This window comes from Seriola lalandi, unplaced genomic scaffold (genome assembly GCF_002814215.2).
Source record: "Seriola lalandi dorsalis isolate HSWRI2012SDOR001 ecotype SW California unplaced genomic scaffold, Sedor1 jcf7180002054883, whole genome shotgun sequence".
NCBI lineage: Eukaryota > Metazoa > Chordata > Actinopteri > Carangiformes > Carangidae > Seriola > Seriola lalandi.
Genome location: NW_019525658.1, coordinates 1677997 through 1702626, shown reverse-complemented (window position 1 = coordinate 1702626; position 24630 = coordinate 1677997). Strand labels below are relative to the sequence as shown.

Sequence of the window (24630 nt, the reverse complement as noted above, 5' to 3'; positions counted from 1 at the left end):
GACAGAGCGCTGTCGCTACTTTTGAGGACACTGAGATTCTGTGGTATTTTTCTGGGATTATACAGCAGGTATTTTAACAGTAACATTCACACTGTGGATATTTGTAGACCACATATATAAAAGATTCAGTACTTCCCAACCAGAGTATTATTCCTGGCAATGTGGAGAAGGCTTTGAGTTTGCATTTAGATGATCAAATATGAAACAGTTAACCCAAGAAAACATGAAAGGATGCAGTGATACATTTGTACGACTAAGGGCCACATTAAGGAAAAAAAAATCTGAAATTGCCAGAATAAAGTCATAATATTACCAGGAAAAAAGTTGTAATAGAGAATTAAAAATGTAAAAGTTTGAGAGCAAAAACATTTTTTAGGAATATTAAAAATCAACCAATCAGTCAGTGGCAGCCTGAGCTGCTTCTGGCAGCTGCTGTTTGTCTGTCTAACAATAGAATAGACTCAGTTTCTTCACAATCTTTTCTATGTCCTGATGATGATGATGATGATGATGATGATGAGTATCTCCTTGTTAGTGAAACCTCAGCTGCAGTATAACTTCACAGGATGCTCCACGTTCCTCATTTAAAAGCACCCCTCTAAAACAACACGGAACCTAAAATTACAACTTTATTCTCATAATATGAAGTTTTTCTTGTAAAATTATGACTTTTTTCGCATAATATTCTCATAATTCACTACTTTATTCTCGTAATGTTTTTTTTCCCTTCAACGTGTCCCTAATACTCCGTAGTACTTTTATACCATGACCTCAGCATGTTTTAAATCCTGACTGAATGCAGGTAACGGTTGTGTGATATTTAGAGAGAACAGAGAGGACTGGTGGAAGAAAGTTGATATTATTTAAGTCCATAAGACGGCAGTGATGTCACGACACATGTGTCCGCTGCCGTAAAGCCGGAAGAAGAGGGAGGGGAAGAGGAAATCTAACAAATCACACGCCATGCTTTTGTAAAATCTACTGGCGGGAAGTTTTGGTGGTTACACACAGCAAACGACACGGAGCAGAGTCCAGTGTTCAGTCCACTCACAATGTCCCGCATTCTTAACGGTATCGTGGCGGTGTGTCCGGACCTGGGCATCGGATACAATGGAAACCTGCCGTGGCATCCTGTTCGACTCTGGCAAGTCACGCTGGTTTGTTGATGTGGAAATATGAAAGTTTGAGTGAAACCTGCAGGAAGCTTCTGAACTACAGCTCAGCATTTTATATTTACACAGCAGTTGTGACGTAACTGTTCTTCTTTTATAGTAACGAATTCAAACATTTCCGAAAGATGACAGCGACTTCATCTGCGACAGGTAACTTACATTCACTTTGTTAAAATCAAACTGTCAGAGCTTCCAGCTTCACAAGTTTTACTAATCACAGTTAAACATTTACGGCAACATTACAGCCAAACGTTCTCTTGAGCTTATGGTGTAAAGTAGACAACACAAAAGGATGCGGTTTCAGCTCCATGAGTGTGTGCATTGGCCTGTAACTGGCGTGGCTGTCGCTTTATTCTATGGAAGCTCCGTCCTGAGTCTGAGAACTTTGAGCTGTGGGGTCTCACGTGCACACTGACAGAGGAGCTCTCAGAGTAACAAAGGTTGGAGACAGCTGATCTATAGCTTCTTTATTCTGGTGCTCTTTCTTCTTTTTCATCTCAGTCTCCTATGATTTTGACAATCAGATTGTGTCGATAACTTGTCCCTGATGGTCTGCATCAAATACTAAATGTCTACATACACCAGTCATGGTGTGTTTTGCACCTGTACCTGCCACTGTCATCCAGCATGTTATTGTTTATTCTGCCTGTCTTCTTCTTCTCTCTGGATTTGACGTCAGACTACGATGCTTTGTAGTGTTATTAGACTGCCCTCATCAGTCCTGGAAGAATCACATCCCCTTTACATACGACATCTTCAGTACCTTCCTACCTACAGTCCTGTAAAGAACAAGTTCAGTCACATTTTCAGAATTTTGGCATCAACTTGTTTTTTTAGTAACTGAAACACTGATTGTTCACTACAGTATATTTTACTACGGGTGTCGTAACTTTCTTCATATGGGTTAATATGTAATAGGTTATGTCAGCGTTCAGTTTCTCTGTGGTATGTCACATCACGAATGATGTCACAACAACTTTCTTTCAGAGGTGAAAAATATAAAGTGATAAAACAGCAGTACAAATATTCTTTATTGCTTAGATCAGGTTGCTCAGCAATACATTTATCATTAACAGTTATTACTAAAATGTATATTGAATCAAATTACATTTTCTAATTAACCCACATTCTTTCTTAAGATATGTTGTCTGTTGCTGCCAATAGAGTGAAAAGAGGTAGAGCCATGTTTTGAGTGGAGTATCCCTTTAGATTTTATAATACACTGATGAAGCCCATGCTGTTAACACAGCGTTACCTCCATCTTATAATCTCTACTCCTGCCCAAACCCCCTGTCTGTGTTTTATCTGTGTCGAGCAAGAAGATAATGGCTACAGTCTATCAGCAGTGTGACTCACACATAAGACAGTATGTTATGAAAAAGTTAGTATTGAAGTTGTATATCTGAAGAGGAAGAGGAGCGTAACGTTAGTGTCCTGCAGGAAGGCAGAATGTGGTGATCATGGGCAGGAAGACGTGGTTTTCCATCCCAGAGAAGAACAGACCTTTGAACAACAGGATCAACATCGTCCTCAGCAGAGAGTGCAAGTATGTGTCACACACTTGATGCTGACACACAACAGCGTACAAATGAAATGTTATACTGTAGATGTTTTCTATGTGAGTGAGCTGTTGCTCATTTTGTTCAGATCCTGTTGTTAACTTCTATTGCAGCAACAAATGAATGTTCCCTCTATTTCCCTGTTAAACTAATAAAATAAATAAATAAATGAACGCTACACTTAATAACGGCAGTGTCGTTGCCAGGAAGTGTTTGGGGTGGACTAATACACCAGGGTTCACCACCACAGTTCTGTCTGGTTAGTTTTAGGCAACAGAAGCACTTTGGTTAAGGTTGGGGAAAGATGATGGTTTTGGCTAAATGTGAATAAACACATTATATCTGAAGTTTCTGTCAACTTTTCCTGAACTGTACATTCTCTTACCTTTTGATAAGAAATGTCAAAAAATAAAAACCTGGGCCCTGGTGAAGTTTTAGTTCAAAGAGAAGAGAGCATTGTAGAGTGCTGTACTTTCCCCCAAATGGGAGGCCGTCAACACATCTTCTTTTCGTGATTATTATAATTAATTAAGCAATATTACACGAGAGGGAGTGATGTTGACTAAGACTAAATTCTTGTTATTGTGTTGGGCTGGAGACAGAAATCTTAGAGACATCTGGGCAAAGAAATGAAAAAATCTGCATGGATTGATACCATTGGAGGTTAGGAAGAAAATGATGTTACGCTGCTCAGGAACCTCTTATGTAGGGCCTACAGGGGCTAAAGTGAATGTTACTACTCATTAACTACTGCTCATATTTAACAATCACCTCACATAACTTATATTCCCCCAGAGCGCCCCCTGCAGGAGCTCACCACTTAGCAGCAGACTTCAGCTCAGCTCTGAGGCTGGTGGAGTCGGAGCTGGCAGACCAGGCCGACCAGGTGTGGATTATAGGAGGCAGCTCTCTCTACAAGGTACTGCATGGAGCAGCCGGAGTGGCCGCTGCTCACACCTTATGTCTGTTTTACAATCTGTAAAAATGTTCTGACAGCGCTGGAAAATTTTGCTTTACTTATACAGTTGCTTTAATTTTACATTATTTAATTTTCAATTTTGTCTTTGATTTTCGTGGAGAACGGCTGCAGAAATAGAACCAACGAAGACAAATAACAATAGAAATAATAAATCAATGATCATCATTATATATATAAATTATATTATGTCATTATGTCATGCTGGCTGCAGCTGTTCGTGATGGTTATGTTGAATCATACACACACTTTTGCACATATACACCCTGAGTCTATCTCTACTTACTCTTGTGATTGCTTTGGGCTACCAGGAGCTGATGGAGCGCCCGGGGACCAAGAGACTGTTTGTCACGCGAATCCTGAAGCAGTTTGACTGTGACACGTTCCTCCCTCAAATCAGTCCAGGAAAATATCATCTACTGCCAGAGTAAGATCAGTAGACATGCTCAGCACATTATTGTGGCTCAGTTTAGGTTTATTACAACTTTGGTAGTTTTGGCTGTAATGTCTTTTGCTGAGGTCTTGGAACACAGTCATATCTCCACTCATAAACCCAAGCAGTTGTAATAACCTGGAACTGAACTTCTAGAACAAACACAACACGTGAACACCTGTTGCCCCATCCCGACATACAGTCAGACACATGCCCGGCCTGCAGAGAGGACGTGTCTGATAGGGAGATCGTCTGTACTATATAGCAGCCAATGTGACTGTGGGAAAATAAAAACACAAGTTCTAGGTAATATACTAAATACATTATTTCAGTTTTTATTAAATATTCGAATGCAATTCACAACTCGATGATATTGGCAGTGAGTGGGGAAATTACTTTGTGCAAAGCGAAGTGTGATTTTTCCCCAGGTTGGTCAGCTCTTTGTCATAAACGTTACAGTACTTTCATCAGTGGGCCAGCGGCTCAGTCACCATAGTGTTAGCTCATTCAGCGATAGTGACTTAATAGATATTTATTTAGGTGAAAATCTTCCGGATCGCCACTTTGAACCTGTAACATTGATGTGTGCACCAGCTGAAATGTGTAGTAAGGCTCGTTTTTTCCCACAGGTTTCCGGGAGTGCCACAGGAGCTGCAGGAGGAGAATGGTATCCAGTACAGATTTGAAGTCTATGAAAGCGCAGATCAATGTGGAGGACAACAAGGAGAAGAAAAAACAGCCTTGTGATTTTGTAAATGGACACCGTAACATTGTAAATGCTGGATTTTTTTTTCATTTTTACAGATGGGTGGTGTCATACCAATAAACACAGATATCAATGATTTCCTGCTATATAGTTATTTACAGGTGGAGGAATATAAAAACACCTATTTATAGGAAAAGGGTTTATCCTTGACATAATCATATTTTATCAGGCGTCCAGTTATGAGGGACGGATAGTTATGGAGTCTGATAATGGTGACCATTTCATTCATTATCAATCAATCAAACTTTATTTGTATAGCACTTTTCATACAGATTAGTGCAGCTCAGGGTGCGTCAGAGAGGACAGATAAAGCTGACAAGGAGGAACATTAAAATAAAAAATTTTGGCTACAATAACATTTTGAACAAAGAAGAAAACATCCATATAAGAATATAAATGAAACAACAGATATGCTTTTTCTCAGTCCATCTGCCACTTATTTATCAAGTGACGCACATACAGTGACTTCAGACAGTATTCAGACCCCTTCACTTTTTGCACGTTACTGTGTTTTACATTTATTTTTAAATAAGTAAAATCAATCTACACTCAATAACCCACAACAGCAGTGTAGTGAACTCTCATTGAGTTCTCAGGGAGGACATCAATCAATCATGGCATTGATTAATGTGATCAATCTCATATCAGAAGCTGCGAGTGTAAATAAAGAGGTTTATTAACCGGACAGTCGCACGATGTCGCGATCACAATAATTATCGAAAATTCAACCAACCCCCGTGAATCGCCGATCACCGCATCTTTTTCCCAAATTTGATCAAAAATGCAAAGTTGCAGGCGAGTTGGACCAATCATACCGGCCCCTCTGCGAAACCTGGATGTGCGTCACCAAACGCACTTCTTTTGTTTTTTTAGTTTTGAAGCTTGTGATGCTGTAAACGTGTCACGTGAACGTCTCACATTTACCAACAAAATTACTGTTAAAGTGCGTGTGAAGAAATTCCCCGGTGTTTTGCAGGAAAGTGAGATACATTGTTTTGTACTGCGTGTAACATTGTGGTGGAAGCACAGGTGTAGAGCTGCCGGAGAAAGACGCTCCGCTACTGGTTATTATCCAGATGAAATAAGATATACAGCTCATACAGTTGGTATTTCTATACATTTTAATCGGTTGAAAATTCGATCTGCGATCTCTGGCTGGATAACTTTAGAGGAGGCTGTAAAACATTTAATGAAACAACATATAAACCTAATGGCACTAATGATAACAGACAGGAGTAATACAAGTGTGGGTTTCATATTACGTCCTTCAAACCTGGAATGAATCATGATACAAGTGGTTAACTGATCAAACAACAATATAAACCCTTAAAGCGAAAGTCTATACATGTGGATTACACAGCAGTTCTTTGACTAGCCTATAGTAGTAATAATAAAGACATTGTGGGTGTGTGAAGGATGCTGACAGTATGATCACATGAAAGATATTGTCTTGAAACCTATATGTTGTATTTTTGCCATTCTAGAGGATAGACTGAGAATTGACTTATTACATAGAAGCATTGTATATTTTACAGAATAATATTTAATTATATCTTCTTCCTCAGCTCTGTGTCTGTGAGTCTGTTCTGACCACTGCTCAGGATTAGGATGCGGATTGTAGTTTATGACAATTAGCCAAGAGGGACAGAGGAAGGGATAGGTTGGTGTGTTTGTGTATGTGTGTGTGTGTGTGTGTGTGTGTGTGTATTCATGCATGGCACAGAGAGTCCAGGAATCACATCTTGGTGATAATCAGTCCTTTTCCAGTTACTATTCTGATATAAGAAACAATCAAATATCAATAGACAGAGTCTTATTGCTACAACTGGAGATTTTGCCTATATTCTCCAGTTTGCCTGGTGTCCATTGGTTGACCCTCTGGAGCTGACCCTTTGACCCTTGGTCTGGTTGTGCATCTCTGTGACATGCTAACAGCATGGTCTGTTTGTAGGGCAGAGCAGTGTGGTGATTTATGAGGTATATGCATCATCGATAGGCTAAATCTTAATACATTTTAATGACCACTAAATGATTTGCCAATGTTATCAATCATTTTAAGGAAGGTAGATTTATATCTGCTGCCTGTTAGAGTCCCTGGGTTTGATTCCCAACTGAAGCACGTGTTTAGCAAGTGAAGCAGAACAAAAAGTGGCTTCATCACTCTTGTTTCATGCAGGCATCATTCACCCTTTTAAAGTTATTTTTGGACAGTTTTGCCTTTTCCTAATGTGATAATGACAGTGAGGAAGAGACAGGAAAGCTGGGAGAGAGAGAGAGAGGCAATGTCATGCAGAAAATGGCACAAGCTGGATTTGAAGCTGTGCTGCTACCGTAAAGACTGTTACTACCATGGCAGTATAGTGGACAGCAGTGCCCCTGTGGTCACTGTTAAACAGGTTATACCGCACGGAAAGTTACAAGCATCGAGGCCATAGATTTGGATATTAAGTGTAGTGACAGTGACAAATGTGTCAAGCATTTACATTCAAAACCTAACACAACATGTGATTACTCTCAATTAGACTGCAGTCTGCTACATTTTGCTACATCTACATAAAAAGCCAATCGCACAGAGGAATGATTCTCCTCACAGAGGTGGGAAGTTATTATCTCTCCTGGATACAATGAATGCACGACGCCTTGACATATCTGCAGAAGATTTTTTCCCAGGTATTTCAAGAGAAGACATAATGACAGAGATGAGACCTTGTGGCCAACTGGTTTGTCTTGAATTGAATTACTGCAATAACTTAAAAAAAAAAAAAAATTCAGCCTACTAAGGCATACTGCAGCTTTTCTGACTCACTTCTATAACATATGATTTTAAGTAGCACAATCCAGGCAGTTAAAATGTGCCGTTCTTGTTATTGTAATGGAATCTTGTTTTTTCCTAAATTAATATATAAAAATATAAATGAAAAATAAAAGCAAATTGACTTTTATTTAAATTTGACATTATTATTTTTATGTTTCTTTCGAGTGACAAAGTTTTCTTTTTGAGAGATAGATGTCAGTGTTCTGGTACCACAGGGAGATCTGTTTAGTACCAAAAGAAACTTGAATGTTGCCCTGTTAAATCCCCTCCTCATGGTCAGGAGTTTTTTGGACATTGAATATCAAGACAGAGGTAGGCAAGTGTTCCAATATGCACTGGTGTATTTTTATGTGCTGGCCCATGTTTATTAATGGTGTGCTATAATTTAAGCAGCTGCAGGGCACCGGCTGCCTCTGGTCCTACCAACCCGTAGAAAGAGGCTGCTGCTATCACCTTCTGACGTTTCATCACGCTGATAATTAGACTGGGTTGTAGCTTGAATTAGAGGAAATGGTTAATATTATTACACAATTAATCTAACAGGTTTTGCCCACTAGTATCATAAACAGCCATGGTTGCTGTAACCCACTTGCCCACTGCAACGGGCAAGAAGTGGTAAAGGTGATGATGCGATCTGCTCCGTTCCATGTGGTTAGAAAACATGTACAAATGTGTTAGTTAGAGTCATACTGAGGCCGTAACTGCAGAGCTGAGTGTTCTCTATGGATGCACAGTATCAGGAAATCAAAAACTGTAAAAGATGAGTCAGTATGGGGGAAAGAGTATAGTGCACCCAAATAGTAAAATCTGCTTCATCATTCTGACTACTGATACCTACACAGACGGTTCAGTTTTTACACATTGGAAATCCATCAGGTTGGATATTTCCTTTAAAAAGCTTTTGCAACATTACCAGATTTGAAAGTTCTCTAATGTAGAAAATTAAAATCAAACAAACATTCAGGTGACTTCTTTTCTCCACCACTGACTTCGGAATATGGTGATACGTCTTTGAAGGGAATGAATATCCTTGTTGTGCAATCTTACCAAAATAAATCTGTCTGCAGCCTTGAACCTTGTGGTGACGTCAGTGGCACTATTGTCACTCCACACATCAACCGTCTGAATACCTGAAGGTGAAAAGAAATGAGTCTTACCTGCGCAAGTGCCTCACCAAAGACCACTGTCTGCGCTGTGGCTGCTCACAATGGGATGTGCTGTCATTGGTTGTGTGCTTCCTGCTTCTCAGCTGCCATAGGCCAGCCTTCCGCTGTCATCTGACATATATCAGTCTTCACTCTCTCCTTTCATCAGTCATTCTCCTGCATGGATGTCTGCTCCCACCACTGGTTTCTCCTCAGCCCGTCGACTGGAGGGGGCCGGCAGTCTGATCAGCTCTCATGGTAAAGAATGAAACACATTCAGGTAAGTTTGCACATACCAACAATAACTTATATGTAATGTAGAGATGGTGTTAGTGTTCATGTCTTCACAACAGTTGTGCTTTAAAACATATTCAGATCCATTTTGTCGTTGCATTTTGCGTTGTTATTTAATGACAATAGAAATAATATTTAAAGAAAGCTGACACCTCAGATGGCACAATTCATGTAAAACTATTGTATTTGTTAAAGTGTATCTCCTGCTTCCTGCTACATTTACTGTGTTCATGCTGTGAAACAGGAGTTATCAGTGTGGATGTTTCATTCTGTGTAAGACACAACAACATCATATATAAATGATGCAGAGACATTTATGAAATCAGCTGCTTCACCTAAAAGCCATATGTGAGCATAACTTGGAATATATTCATGTAGTAGGAAACAGGCAGCAGATTATTTCAGTTGTGTTCAAAGAAACATTTTATTCCTATCAGGTCATATTTTGAACTATGCTTCTGTGATGCACTGACAGCATGTCCCAGCTGCCTGCGACTACATGGGTTTCTTATGTTTTGCACTTGATTTCATCTATAAGCAGTTCTTATATTATTATTATTATTATTATTATTATTATCTCTCTGTCTGTACTTTGGAGCATGGAATGAAAAAAGATGTGGAGTGGTAAAATGTTGAGGAATGACATTTCTCTGCTGCCTGTCTCTATCATTAGCTATTCTGTCTGTTTTGATGCTGGTTGAAGGCCAGGCCCGAGCGCTCAAAGAAGCACAGATGGGGTTGAATGTCACCTGGCAGAACAGGCTGCTGACAGAAGTTAGAACCTCCTGGTCTTCACACATACATGTTAGTGTAAAATAGTGCTCCAGTCATTTAGTATCACCCACAGATTGAATGTTCAGCAGATATATTGATTTTTAGATGCTGGTATGTGTATTAACTACAGTATCTACATTTCCCATAATGCATATAGTATCAGTAGGATCTTTATGTTAGACTGTTCCTGCCAGGTAAACAGCGGTGTCTCAAAAACACCAAGCAGCCAATCTGCAGGCTTTCTGTTAAATGAGTCGTTTCCAAGCTCCAGCAGTGGAAAGTAAATATATTTGTTCAAGTGCAGCACAGTTTTACTTGAGAATTTACATTCTATGACACTTGATTCTTTGTTGCTTTGACTTATAGCTATTGGTTACTTTACACACAGACCAATGATCAACTTCTAAAATTTGATGCATTAAACCACCCGACTGTACACACAGGAGTTAAAATGGGCTCCACCCAGACCAGCAACAACAATAACATGTTGCCAACTTGCTGCTGCATGATTAATAATTACCAAATAATAACATCCAAACGTATGATAGTATAAAACAAGCCAATCTGCATAATTTCTACTTTTACTTCTGATGCTTAAAAGCTGATGTTACAGCCCACAAACTCCACTATCATGTTGTTTCCAACTGCAGCATGTGAATATTCTTTTTTACATTGTAAGCTACAGTTATAAAAACCTTGCTTCAGCACAAGTAAGCTAGAACCCAACGTTGTGCCTATTTGGAGCAGGTGAGCCTCTCTGATTGGCTGAGTGAGTAAAGGAGCGTGTAGGCTGTTCCAGGGAGCTGATTGGTTCCAGCCTGACAGCTTCAAACTTAAAAGGATGGCTCTCCTCCCCTTCCTGTTAGCCAGACAGCAAGCTGTGGTCGACACCTTTGTAAACACTGTAAACGGTGTCATGCTCTGGGGCCAGTAGGGGGGTACTGTTCTGTCGGATTGTTTCTTTGTGAGTTGGGAGAGTTAGGTTGATTCATTTGTTTAGTTGTTAGCTCACGATCAAGCTTAAATATCCTGTTGAAAGCTTCGAGGGCTATAAATGTTGTTGCTGGTGGTTCTTGGAAATGGGAGGGGGGGGGGGGGGGGGGGGGGGTCTCTCCTCTCCCCTCATTGCACCCAGGGCTTAACATCTACACCTGAGAGGAATCATGTAAACGTGAAACAGGTGTGTCTCCGTCTCCATCTTCACCACCTGCCGGCCCTGGGCTGCTTAACAGCCTATACTGCAAGGCAGGTGCAGGACCATCATCACCTCCCCCACCCCTTCAAGTGGATCTGTCCATCCAAGTAATGTCAGAGATCAGGGGGGAAATAATCAAAATAAGACAGAAAGAAGCTAAGATAACAAATCAAAAATACAAAATGGATGACGTTCCCAAAAAGACCTGACGGCCTCGTAGGTTCTTCTGCTTGTAGAGACAGTGACAGAGCTCGTGGAGATAATAACGGAGTTAATGCTAACAAAGCTAGTATAGAAGTGGCGGAGCTAATGGAGGACCAGAAACAACCACCACATCAACTTGACATTATTGCTTAGAACACGGCCTCATACTGCAGTGTGTTCTTTGGATGAACATGGGCCCAGTCCAAATGAAAATTGTGAGGGCTAAATTTAGTTCCCTGTCTGACGCTGACAAACAGTAAAATAATCCCAGCTGACAATGTAACATCAGGGACATTGGGCTCTAATGACTCTAACATTGAACAGGAAGTGAAAATTGGGTTGACATCAAACGCAACGTTAGCTAACTGACATTGTGATGTTTAGCAGACGTTGGGTTTTGTTCATGACCAGAATGTTAGTATTTTATATGTCAAGATGTCGTTGGCATGAGACGTTTGGAGAACGTTGGATATTGGTGACTTAACAACACAACTTAAAACCAACAAAATATCAACGTCAGCTGTCGTCAGTTATTCCTACGTTACATCAACGTTGGCATCAAACGTCCTGACGTCACAACCTGTCTAACGATGTCGGTGGCCTGTCGTGTCCCTGTGGGGATGTCTGTTACCTTGATATAACTCCAGTTTTACAAATCTATTTGTGTTTCTCACTGCATCACAGAGTATGAAAGAATCTAAAGCATGGTATATCACATAGAACACCTGTGTCTAGTATTGCAGGGGTGATGTGAACAGGTAAAGTCCAGCTTTAGGATGTGACAGATGTGGGGGGACTGGACATGATCTTTTTGGTTAAAAGAGTTGGTCTCTTGTTTAGCTACAGTCAAATCATGAACTGAAGTACAGACAGATAAAAGTACATTAAACAAACACTTTGACCACTTTATATAATTTATCATCTGCTGTTTTGTACATGCAGTGTGCTGCATGCACACACACCTATGCAGTTAAACTAATTCGTTCACAGTCACAGTTTGACAGAGAGAAACACAAGGCCACACACACAATAGGCAGCAGTAGTGAATACAGGCTGTCCAGGAGAGGATGAAAAACACATTATGCTCTTACGTCTGAAGCTAAAAGAAATGCCTGACTTTGCTTCTCATCCATACAGCAGCTAATGGGATGTCTATGTTTTTAACTGTTGCCACTGAGTAACCTCAACTACTGTAAAGCATAGTTATAGTGGCAACTATGCAAGTGAATCTTGAAGTATTTTGCAAATGCAGACATGTGTGTCATCGTCATCAGAAGCGATCATCACTGTGAGAATTCATTCTCACTGAGGTCCAAAGAGGACAGACAAACACTGCAAAATTATGCAACATCCAAAAAGAAATTTCATGACAACATATGCCAAACCAGGAACTGTGACCGCACTAACACTGAATGACACTCATCAGAATATTGGTTTCAAGGAGCACTTGCTTTTGTATGTTTTTACTCGTGTATATTTTACATTGATAATGTGTCATAATGTCATAGATTTTCAGCATTTCTCCTTCCTCCTCCCAGTTTTCTTTCAGTTCCGTATGCTCTAAACTTTCTAAGACATTAACAACAGACCTATGTTGTGAGTGCACTACACCTACTTTGAACATCAAATGTTGTTGCTATAGTTACCACCCATCCATTTGCTAATCAGTTTATGCAAGCATTCACACAATAAGAGGTACACCCTGGACAGGACTCACAAAAGTAATATAAACAGAAAGGCAAACAATTCACACTAACATTCCTATTAATGTAGAGTCCTCCAGACTATAGCTCTTTCTCACTATGGGAACTTAACAACCCTTAACCTGGAGCTTCCCATAACCTGATCTTGTAGTAACCTGTGAGGGAGAGGCTCTAGGTGTTTTAAACGAAACAGAAGGGTTTTTATGTGCTGTGTAGGTGAGTAAAGTTCACGCTCACCTGCAGTGGGAGGTTGACCAGACCAGGTACCACCGTGCTGACCAGCTTCCCAAAGCCAGGTGCATTCCTCGGGAAAGGTTGACAGACGGTGATGTCAATAAAACAACAGAGAGGTGATGTTCAGAAACTGGGAGGAGAACAGACTGCAGAACACGGCACACTCATTTCTTTTCATTATTTTCTTCAAGATAAAAGTAAATATGGCGATGTAGCTTTGTAGCACTTCACTGCCGCACTACTTAATGGAACAAATAGGTCACTACTTAAAATGTACTGATTTTGAAAATGCTAGTGTCAGGTGAAATAAACCGTATTCAACTAGCACATCAGTGTATCCCCAACACGGTCCAAACAATCTACAGTTTGCAACTACAAATGAAGAATGAAGAAGCAAAACACATCAGGAACTCTGAACCAGAACAATGTCTGACTACTGAAACTAACCGCAGTGCTTATCTAAACACGTTATGTGTATTAACTGCTATGTTTGCAGTGTTGTAAAACAGCTGTTGTATTTCTTTCCTTCAAGAGTACCTGGAACTTTGAGTTAGTACCAGCTCCTGCACACGGCCCAAATTCTGATTCAGGAACTCGTACAGTGGAAACAAAACCTGAACCTGACAATGGCTGCACTTCGGGCTCTATTTTCATCAACCCGACTCACAACATTGAAGACAATGCCCTGAGCATAGACTACCTACTAACTTTAATAGATCACAGAGCTGGTAAGAATCACTAATTAATCTTTACAGTATCTGGTGCATAATCATGAAGAACAGCAAAACATAAAGGGTGTTGTGTGATTAGTTAGGAAATAACCTCAGTACACCATAGGAAAATACCAGTTCAGCGGTGCATCACTGTGTTATGCACCAAGAACCTGCACAAAGATGGAGCCTTTTTAAGTTATGGGCCCTTAAGTTCCTGCAGTGACAAAGGTCTAATAATGTGGATCTTTGCAGTCATTCTTCTGCACAGGTCTACACTACATTTTCTGTTGTGCCATAGGGGTCCAGTTTGTTGCTCTAAGGTTACGTATATATAACAGCTGTATGACATATTACATACAGTATTAATATCTACATTTATAGTAAGTATGTGAATATCTCAGTGTGCACATGCATATAACATGCAGAAAAGACTCGGGATGGGTTTGAATGAGTCAGAGTTAAAAAAGATGTACATCCAACAAAAAGTGTGCAGTTCATCTGAAGTTCTGTTGTGGTTTGAGGACCAACAATTCAAAGCCACCAACTGCTGACCACCTGATGAACTATACCTGAGAACTTAGTCTTCTTCTTCTTCTTGCAGGCACTCGGCTGTGTACACCTTTGGACAAATAAGTGACAATTTTTCATCAAAGACAAGGTGGATTAGAGTCAGCTCAGCCAAGAGCCTTACAATGGATGAGTCAACAGAAGTGCGAACCGATGGCAACTCTCTGCTAAAGGCGGTCTGTTTGAGTCGTCTGCGCCTGACTCGGCTGCTCTTGGAGGGAGGGGCCTACATAAACGAGAGTAATGAACATGGCGAGACACCGCTTATGGTGGCCTGCAAGACACACCATACAGATTCACAGAGTGTACCCAAACACAAGATGGTTCGGTACGTTCTATCAGGGCACATGTTGATTCTTGAAAGCATGTGTTTGTTGAGAATTACTAGCTGCCACTTGGTGTAATAAATGTGATCTTCACTCCCAATAGGTATCTTCTGGAAAATGGTGCTGATCCAAACATCCAAGACAAGACAGGGAAAACAGCTCTGATGCATGCATGCCTTGAACAAACTGGAGCTGAAATACTGTCACTCCTTCTGAGCAGTGGAGCTGATCCAACTCTGGAGGATCATGCAGGCTTATCAGCACTGGTTTATGCAGTCAATTCAGGAAACAGGGATGTCCTCAGGGTCCTCTTGGATGCCTGTAAAGCAAAGGGTAAGGAGGTTATCATCATCACCACCAACAAACTGCCATCTGGCCATCATGTTACAAAACAGTATCTCAATGTCCCTCCACCCCCTGACCTTGAGGAGCGCCTGCATTACACCCCAACAACTTGTTGTATGTCTGCATATGAGCTCCAGCTACAAACTCCTCCACAGGGCTCCTCGACAAGTGCTTCTCCCCAGCCCGGTAGCCCCCTTCTTGGCCTCAGGGATTTCCAGTGTTTTCGCTCAGGGTCCGGCCATATCACATCTCAACCAGGTTCTCCAATCCAACATCCTAGTCCTTTACGTGTTAATGGTATTGATAAGCAACTTAATCTTCATAGACTTCACTCAGAGCAGTGGTCCAAAAGTCCTTCCTTGCTGCTCCAGCAGAGCCAGGACTCCTCTCTGACAGAGGAGCCAGTGGAAGTTACACCTGAGGAGGACTTGTCCTTCAGAGTCTGTAACCTTGTCAGCCACAGTAGACCTCCTGCTGTTTCACGCAACCACAGTATCGATGTCCAAGACACACCAGGGCTTCTGAAAGCACTAGAGACCATGTCAGGAAATGAGAATAGGGGAGGTGGAAGAAGAGCCTTTGGTAGAAAGATGTCATATGACAGCGCTGCAAGTTCACTGCATTCTGCTTCCCACCCAAACTTGCATCATGACAGTCTCCCCTTTCCCCATGAATCCAGTCCTGTGGATGAAGATTCCGCTGACTGTCTTAGACAACTGAATGTTTCTAGTCTGCAAAATGTGGTCCGTCGGCAGAATATCGGTATTAACCACTACAGTTCTGACTCTCAGTTATCACAGTTTGGCAGCCGAAACAATAGCTCCAAGAACAGTGGTGGAGCTGGAGTTGGAACAGAAAGGCACAAGCTCGTCAACATCAGGTCCTCCACTCTGTCAGGATCCAGGGAGTCCTTGGAGAGCTCTGTCCAGAGACGAGGCGCAGCCTGGCTGGAGCGAAGAGGCTCAGGGGCCCTACTTCTGGATCACATTGCCCACACTCGCCCTGGATACCTTCCTCCTCTGAACCCCCATGCTCCAATACCACACATTGGGGTCTGCTCTAGCTCTTCCTACCCTTTGAGTGGAAGTAGCAAGACACTGAACGGTGTTCTTACAGGGTCAAAGCCTTTTGCCCCTTGTGCACCTGTTTTCCTGAAGAATATACAAACCAAGAAAATGCTGTGGAGACGCCACTCAATGCAGAGTGAGCAGATGAAACAGCTCGGCAACTTCGAGAAAACCTTTGGGCGCTAGGATAACATTTTGCATGTATCAGGGGAAGATGTGTTTGCCCTTAGCAGTATCACACATTGCAGTAATAGCCTGCTCATGTTTCAATGTGAAACTTTATATACTGTAGTAATTTTCCAAAAAGAACTACAGGACTTGACTAAAAAAAAAAGAAAAAAAAAGAAAATCTTAACACAAGGTTCAACTTGCTTTCTGTTTACAAAGCTTTCAACATTTAATTTCCCTCCTCAGTGAATGGAGTTGCTTAATTGTCTGTGAGATGATTTTTTTTAATCACATGACCAAAGTATGGAATTCTGGTCACATGATAAGAGGGGACTGTAAATGATGGTAAACCCTGTTTCAGCAGATGTCCTTCTTGATCCTACTCCAGCTGACCACTGACTCCTGGTCAGTGATCTCTTTCCAGTTAATGCTGTGAGACACTTTGGTCTGGTGTTGTCACCTGCCCAGGAACTTCAGATGGAAAGTAGCTATTAGAATGAATGAATGTTTTCTGTATGTGGTCTTGTATGGGTGCCCCACTAGGATGCTTCTGGTGGTAAAGCTGGCAGACTGTGAATAAAAAGAAGTCCTCCTGAACCCAGACTGGGAGCTGCTTCCACAGGATTGGAGCCTGATAGCTGAAGGCTCTACCTCCCATTCTAGTCTTAGAAACTCTAGGCACCACAAGTAGACAGCGGAGTGTTCTGCTCTTTAAGATATGATGGAGCTTCATCAGTAGGACAGAGAAGCCAACACAGGAGAGATGTGATCTCTTTTCTTAGTTCCTGTCAGTACTCTGCTGCAGCATTTTTGGATCAGCTGGAGGCTTTTCACTGAGTTATTGGGACATCCTAATAATAAAGAATTAGAGTAGTCCAGTCTAGAGGTAACAAATACATGGACTAGTTTTTCAGCATCCTTTTGAGACAGGATGTTTCTCATTTTCATAATGTTGCACAGGTGGAAGAAGGCTGTCCTACAAACTTGTTTTATGTGTAAGTAAAAGACAGGTCCTGGTCAAAAATGACCCCAAGCTTTCTGATGGTAGCACTGGAGGCTGAGGTAATGCAAGTGACTATATGATTAGATTATGTTTTTCTGAGGTGTTTACTTCAGTACATTTACTTCAACTTGCCTGAATTTAGAAGTAAGAAATTACAGGTCATCCAGATCTTTATCAAGGTTAAATTCTTCTAGATCAGTGGAACGCCACTTCCTGTCAAGCTTACGCGATGCTTTAAAGCATATGTGAATTGTAACATGGAACCTCCTCTAATTCACTACCTTCTTTTTCAGAGGTGTTGTACGCGATGAGACCGCAGCATTATCAACAAGATCATCACCCTGTGTGGGAGTAACGTTGAGACAGGTGACATTGTATAACACATGGCAGTGGACTAAATAACAAAGGGATTCTTTCCTTAAATATGGTACAGCATGATCAGATAGATGCCTCCTGTAATAGATTTTTTCCCCAAATGCTGTCATGCATTATTGTAAAGTCCACGTAAAAAATTATCAGACAACAGAAGATTTTTGGGATATATTATTAAATGTTCAATTCATGTCAGAACAAGATGGAGGGCTTGATTAAAACAGTGAGTGGATTCATTTACATGTTGAGAAAAGCCAATTGACTAAGAACTGAGGCCGTCACTGTCAACATCTACATAGGAACTCAGGTAAAAACTCTGAGTAACAAATGTTAAACTTACGCAGCTGCTAAATTAAAAAAAACATATGTGATGAGTCTATACCTTGAGCCATGTCACCCCTTTTAGTGACACTGAATCTGGAGTTTATCTCACGATTCAGACTTTTTTTTTGACAGCACTTGTGTGTCTATGTAACGAAGAAACGATTCATTTGCTTTTCAAAGCCAAACAGATTTGAGACTTGGCTGCGACATTACAGAAGATTTCATCTTTGAGAATGACCTTGCATCAGAGAGAGGACAGTCCAGAGTGAATACAGCTTTCATCCACATCCACTTTTCATCTGCCAGCTGTTTTTGCCAATTTTGTACAAGAAGTTATTAAAACAATTTATTCTATACAAAGGTTTAAATAATATATCCATAAACTAGATTTGAAACATGCTCTGCACTGTTGGAATGAAATAGTAATTATCAGCACAAACTGCACACTAAAGAAAAGAGTGCAGCCCAGCACTTACAAGGTTTCTTTTTCAGTTCACTCACCTTGTGCTGGAGGAGCTTACCTTCTGAGAATAACCTTTTCTAAACTGCCAGTTAGAAAATCTGCACCCTTGAATATATAAAACCTTCTCTGATACTCTTGTCACTATGTACAGAGTTGCAAGTTGTCAGTGTTCTTTGTAAAACTCTGTATTTTCAATAAACCTTGTACCAAATATATGAGTGTCTTAGTATCTCATTTCATTGAGCGGCTTATTTGAGCAATTCTAAATCTGTGTTCAGACAAATAACAAACTTAAATGCAGCAGATGTGATGGATTATTCAGCAAGGCTGTATGAACTGGTACTGAAATATGAAAATATTTGGAGGACTCACTTTATTATTTCAGGTCCCTGTATATTTTTTCCTGTATATTCCTGTGTACTTTTTAGTTACTTTGCAAGAATAAAATAGTTGAAATCATCTCCAAATCAACCAACTAAAACAGTAAAGCACTACTGAAACATCAAAGCATCAGTAATAATCCATCGATCAATTAAAATAAAACACAATAATAAAATACTAGGAAGATTTTTCTGCATGAGAACTTTTACTTTTGATAGTATAACAGCCCTGAAAATCTGCCCTTTGACCTCCAGCTGTAGTGACGTACAGGTGTGTTCCAGGACCCTGTGACATCACTGGGTGTGGTTACAGGTGCAACACAGTACATTTTCTGACCTCAACCAATCAGTTATGCTGCGTGTGGTCAAAGGTGAAATAGACTTTAAAACAACAGAGGTCATCAACACACTGCTTCTTGGCCTGGTGTTGAGTTCTGTAACTGTACTTGAATGCAACACTTTAACTTGTTACGCAGTTACAAGTGACTTGTTGCTGCAGCGCAGAAGAGAAGTAACTTCAGTATTTCGCAAGGAACAGGCAGCAATTAGAGAAAAGTCAGAAAAAATATATGCACAATTTGTGGAGCAAAAATACTTTATTTATCACATGATCCGTAAGATTTAACTTACACTCCAGGCAAAAGACAGACAAGTTTGACTTTCCTCTCTCCAGCAGTGACAGTCTCCTGAAGAAGCCACAGCCAGACAGTTTCTCAGTGTTTACAGTGGACGTCACGCTGAGCTCCGTCCTTCACAAGTCCAGGTCATAGTAGATCCTGCTGATGTGGATCTCTTTTCTGTAGGGCAGCAAGTCCTCCTGTGTTACCACGTCATTCCTGCCAGTCCACACAGTTAGAGTGTACCTGTGAACAACAACATTTCATTAACAGCTCAAAGATATTAACATGTGTCAGAGCAACAAATAACGACTCTGCTGTTTACAGTTGTGGGCAGGAACAGACTTGTGTTCATACAACTTATTTCTCTGCTCTTCGTCTTTCCTGTAACGCCTTCAGTGCGAAGTCATAACAGGTGAGCGACATATAGAGTGGATAAACTGATAAGTTGTAATTTTTCTGTGGCTAGAAATGTCGCCAGCTTCAAATCCTATCCTTCACTGTGAGGGAGGACGTGATCCACCGAGAGCGCAGGCTGCTTCTCTCCAGACATGCCGCAGTCCGGCAGAGTACCGCCAGAAATCACACTCACTGCAGGATGACTGAGATGCACTGGGGTGGTGGAAAAGTCACTGGATCTGTTCCTTTGCTAACCAAACTTACCCACAATGCATTCAGCACTTCAGTGTAGCAGGGGCTTGTGGGTGACCAGAGGAAGATGGTGCTGAAACCATCTACAGTGGATGTAATTTTCCTACTTTGCAACTGTGTGAAATGAAAACTACATTTTCCAAGCTCTGAACCTGAGTCCCTGTGTTAACTGTCATTTACCTCTTGTTATATGCTGTATCAGGTTTTTTTAAATCTACTTTATATATAATCCCTCCCTTTCCTCTTCCTGCAAAATGTGAAAATATTCTGATGACTCATTCTGCACTCAGGGGCAGTCATAAATTTATATGATCTCAGATGAAGAGATAACCCTGCCCATCATATAAATGTGAGCTAGTGGGCAGCTAGCAGAGCAGTAGGATGTGTGTTTGGATGAAGCTGCAACATCCGAGGCTGAAACATGCAGCCAACACAGAATACCAAAAACTGCTCCAACAGTGAGTCAATCCCCATAGACTCCCATGTTAAAATGTCCAACTTTACAGCAGAAATAAACATGTTTACAGCCTGGTACAAAAAAACAGTTTTGGTGTCTGCGGCTAATTTCCTCCTTCAGGACACCTGCGCCCCTCCTCTTTGCCCATTTTTGTATTAGCCTGGCGTTCGGCGGAGTCAGGTAAAGGCGACGATAGCGACGACAGAACAGCTCACGACAGCTCTTCACAAACTTGTGGGTGACGTCACGGAGGCCACGTCCATCTTTATTTACAGACTATGGTTTGGATTGAGCAGGTAAAGAATGTGAAGAATGTGGTTGCTGTCCTCCTTCTCCTGGTATAACAACACACAGGTAAGGCAGGTGTGTGGACGCTAACGGCCTCTGCAGCTCCTTAGCTCCATATTTCTCTTCAGCTCTGTATCACGTCACCATATTTGCCATCACCAACCCTATCACATCTGAAGGATTTGATTTAAATCCCTCTGGTAACTAAACCCCGCTCACACACTCAGTTTCACATCACAATACAATCACATTACTCAAAATAAAGATGCTCTCACTTCTGTTGACTTGAAGGATCATCACCATCGTGCCTGTACAAGGTTCTGCTTTGGATTAGAGCAGTTTGGACTGTTGTAAAGTTCAGCTGTGGAAGATGTACTGAGTTTAGTTATTTCTTACTGTGACAGAGGATTTCCAAAGCAAACAGTCCAACATTAATTATGTGGCACACAGAATTCAACCACAGCATAAAGAGACACAGATCTTTGGAAATGTGTGCTTTAATTTCTCTGAAAAGCTAAAATTATAAGAATAAGAAAATCCAGACCAAAATGACAAGTTTCAAGTAAACTGAACAAAGAGTGTGGGAGGGGTGGCCTTAAAATATAATACTTAAAATATGCACATTTGATTATGGTGGCCCAGTATGGTCAATTGTCACCATCATATACAGGCTGTGAGCATTTCTCTGGACTGAGGCTTTGATACTTTCACAGTATTAATATAGAACCTAGACCTGCTTTATAATCAAACTACACATGGACATCTACCTTTCGACTGGATGGAGCTTTAGATGACTGTTTCCTCATCAAACTCAGTATAGCCCTTCTTTTTGTAGAGCACAGGTTAACTTCTGTGCTTTTGTTATGTTTTTTTCTTCTCCATTTCTTCTCCTGACTTAGTTTGAACTGATATGGCCGTGTCCCGGGTTTATGTCTGCAAAATACAGCGCTTAACATTACCGTTAATCACTCATGTCCTGGAATCAACTGTATGCAGGTGAATTAACGTTAACTTCTACTCAGTCGCGTTTGTTATAGTGTTTCAAATAGACCACACGAACGTAACGCTTATTATAGCACCTGCTGCTGGACACTAAAGGGCTGGTAATTATTGGCATTCTTTTCTTTAGTTGCACTACCACACCAGTGCTGCAGCCTGCTGCAGTCTGCCAGGAGACAGAACAATGATGAATCCTCAGAGGATCCTGCATCCATTCTACTGAAGGCCAGATGAAATGAATTTCAAGGCATTGTGTGGTGCACAGTACTTGAAGGGATGGTTCGGACTATTTGAAGTGGGGTTGTATGAAGTATGGAGGTCGACACACACCTAGCTTTGAGAAGCAGAGAGGAGTACCGGCACAGAAGCTAAGCAATGCACTGCTGTGGACGGCAAAACTTATATAAGCCACTTTAAAAGGTCCACCAAAAATATCAATATCAGTTTAAGTGTACTCTTTATTTAGAACTTTTTTTTCACCGCTTTACTTTGCAGTCAGACAGGCTTTTCTGGTGGGAAACTGTTATTATAAAAAAGCCAGACATCACTCTCTCTCACTCAGCCAGACTCTGCCCGGCTCTAATATTACCTTGCAGAACACGGAGTTGCTGGTCTACCGCTGCCTCAACAAAAGTTTGTTCGTGTGACTTCGGCGAATCTGAACTAACCTTAAGGATTGTGTCCTTAAAAGTACCGGATCGATGAGAATACAGTTAAAGTACCAGATATATAAGAGTACTGTTGCAGTACCGGATCGATGAGAGAACCATTAAAGTACTGAATCGATAAGTGGTATCGATAAAAATAGTAATTCCGTTAAAATCTTCATGATACCCGTCCCTAAGTGGAACTCAGCAGAGATGAAGTAAATGCTGATATGAAGGACTGGCCTCACTGGTGTGACCTCACCTGTCTGACTGCTGCAGCAGCCACTTGAGCTGGGAGAAGGACTGGGACAGGAGAGCTGCACGAACTGGGAAAGTGACAGGATGTTCAAGGGTTCTACATATCTCCTCCATCACACGCACCGTGTCCCAGCTGTAACCTGAAGAAAAGAAAAGAAAACATATCAACATCCGGGCCGCCTTCTCACAGTTTCTACAGGTTTAACATCTACTCCAGGTGTAACACTCTTGAGGATATGGCTGGTAATAAATCCCATATGCAGACCCAACCCAACCACGAATGTGTCCTACTAACAACTACTGTGTAGAGTTCAATTGTTGTCCAAAAACTATTTAACACACATCAATATAAGCCACACTGTTGCACTGTGATATTTTTGATTAAATTGGTGGTCTCTCTTTTGTTCTAACATGTAATTACTCACCTAACAAACTTCCTGTGTCATTATGTAATTTTCATCAGAAATTTCTTCTTGCCTGGAAGTTAAGCTTCATCCACATTTTTTCTCCGCATAAAACCTTCTTATGGAACAATGAAAATATAACCTTTAAAAACAATCTCTTTTTTATCCCAATTGGGGCCAAAGAAATATCAGTAATATTATAGTTATAGTTAGAGTAACTCTAAGCTAAATCAACATGTTGTATTTGTGTGTACTTGTGTGTACATGTTGTTGTGTGGCTTTTTGAGTGTGTGTACATGTCGTTCTATAATTATGAGGACAAATTTGGGTAAAAACCATTATTGTGAGGTCATTTTGGCCGGTCCTGACAACTTCAAAGTGCTGTTTGAAGGTTAAGCTTTGGCAGTTTCTAACACCACGCACACACATACATTAACAGACACACAAACACCATCACCACCTTATAGATATTAACGATATAAGTGTCTCTACCTGGTAATACAAGCTTTTTGGAGACTCTATGGTAGACAGTGATTGGCTAATTAGACTGATTAAGTCAGGGCATTTTCTACAGTTGTCCATGTTCTAGCAGGAGAAATCACAGCAGCTTTATTGCAGATCAGCTTCTGTTGGGGCATGTACATGTGTGTGTACATGTCTTGCTGTGGTTGTGGGGACAAGCTTAGGTTCGAAATCATCATTGTGAGGTCACTTTGTCCAGTCCTCACAGTTTCAAAGAGCTTTTTGATGGACACCTGCAGTGACTGAGGTCAGAGTTAGGATAATTCTCTACAACATGAATGAAACTCAAAGTAACGTCCTCTGTAGAGATTGAAACGTGTGTGATGGATACGCACCAAGCAGAAGGCACATTCATATTTCTTCAGGAATTTTCTACTTTCTTCTATCATTCATTGTAGCATGTTTGTTTCCCTAAAGCTGGAATAGTATGAGACTTGTAAATGCTCCTACTGTAGCCGTTTCTCATTTGTAGCCAGCACTGACCATCACTCAGGTTAAAATGATAATATCAGCTGTGACATGATGTCAGGCCAAAATGAAACTTGGCTAAAACAGGGTTAGGGTTAGGGGTCACATTCTGCCATGTAAACTTTCATTCGAACAGTTATCAGTTTAATCATTCTGAATAGTTGTTCCCAGTAACGACTGGTACTGTAGCTCAGTGAGACCAGGGTCCTATTGTAAGTATTCTGTGTGTGACCCACCAGCTTCTCCAGACCCACCACATCGATCCTGCATGTTCTCTCTCTCTCTCTCTCTCTCTCTCTCTCTCTCTCTCTCTCTCTCTCT

General features: G+C 41.0%; 3 protein-coding genes across 3 annotated transcripts in view; 2 read left to right on the top strand and 1 right to left on the bottom strand.

The window, feature by feature from the left end:
- Window positions 1–941: 941 nt before the first annotated feature.
- dhfr (dihydrofolate reductase) lies at window positions 942–4982 on the top strand. The gene is made up of 6 exons (XM_023397614.2): window positions 942–1144; window positions 1273–1322; window positions 2613–2718; window positions 3527–3650; window positions 4019–4134; window positions 4770–4982. Exons 1-6 carry the CDS (start codon window positions 1053–1055, stop codon window positions 4885–4887), a joined length of 606 nt encoding a protein of 201 aa, XP_023253382.1. The 5' UTR covers window positions 942–1052; the 3' UTR covers window positions 4888–4982.
- Window positions 4983–14675: 9693 nt separating this feature from the next.
- ankrd34bb (ankyrin repeat domain 34Bb) lies at window positions 14676–16474 on the top strand. Its single transcript, XM_023397652.1, has 2 exons — window positions 14676–14878; window positions 14980–16474. Exons 1-2 carry the CDS (start codon window positions 14676–14678, stop codon window positions 16472–16474), a joined length of 1698 nt encoding a protein of 565 aa, XP_023253420.1.
- A 3272-nt stretch (window positions 16475–19746) lies between these two features.
- The window catches only part of fam151b (family with sequence similarity 151 member B), an 8511-nt gene continuing 3627 nt past the window's right edge, over window positions 19747–24630 (bottom strand). Inside the window, exons 4-7 of the mRNA XM_087171638.1 lie at window positions 23974–23981; window positions 22920–23055; window positions 21287–21372; window positions 19747–19861 (exon numbers count right to left, since the gene is read on the bottom strand). Coding sequence (XP_087027764.1) covers window positions 21369–21372; window positions 22920–23055; window positions 23974–23981 — 148 coding nt within the window. The 3' untranslated portion in view covers window positions 19747–19861; window positions 21287–21368. The remainder of the gene's footprint in view (window positions 19862–21286; window positions 21373–22919; window positions 23056–23973; window positions 23982–24630) is intronic.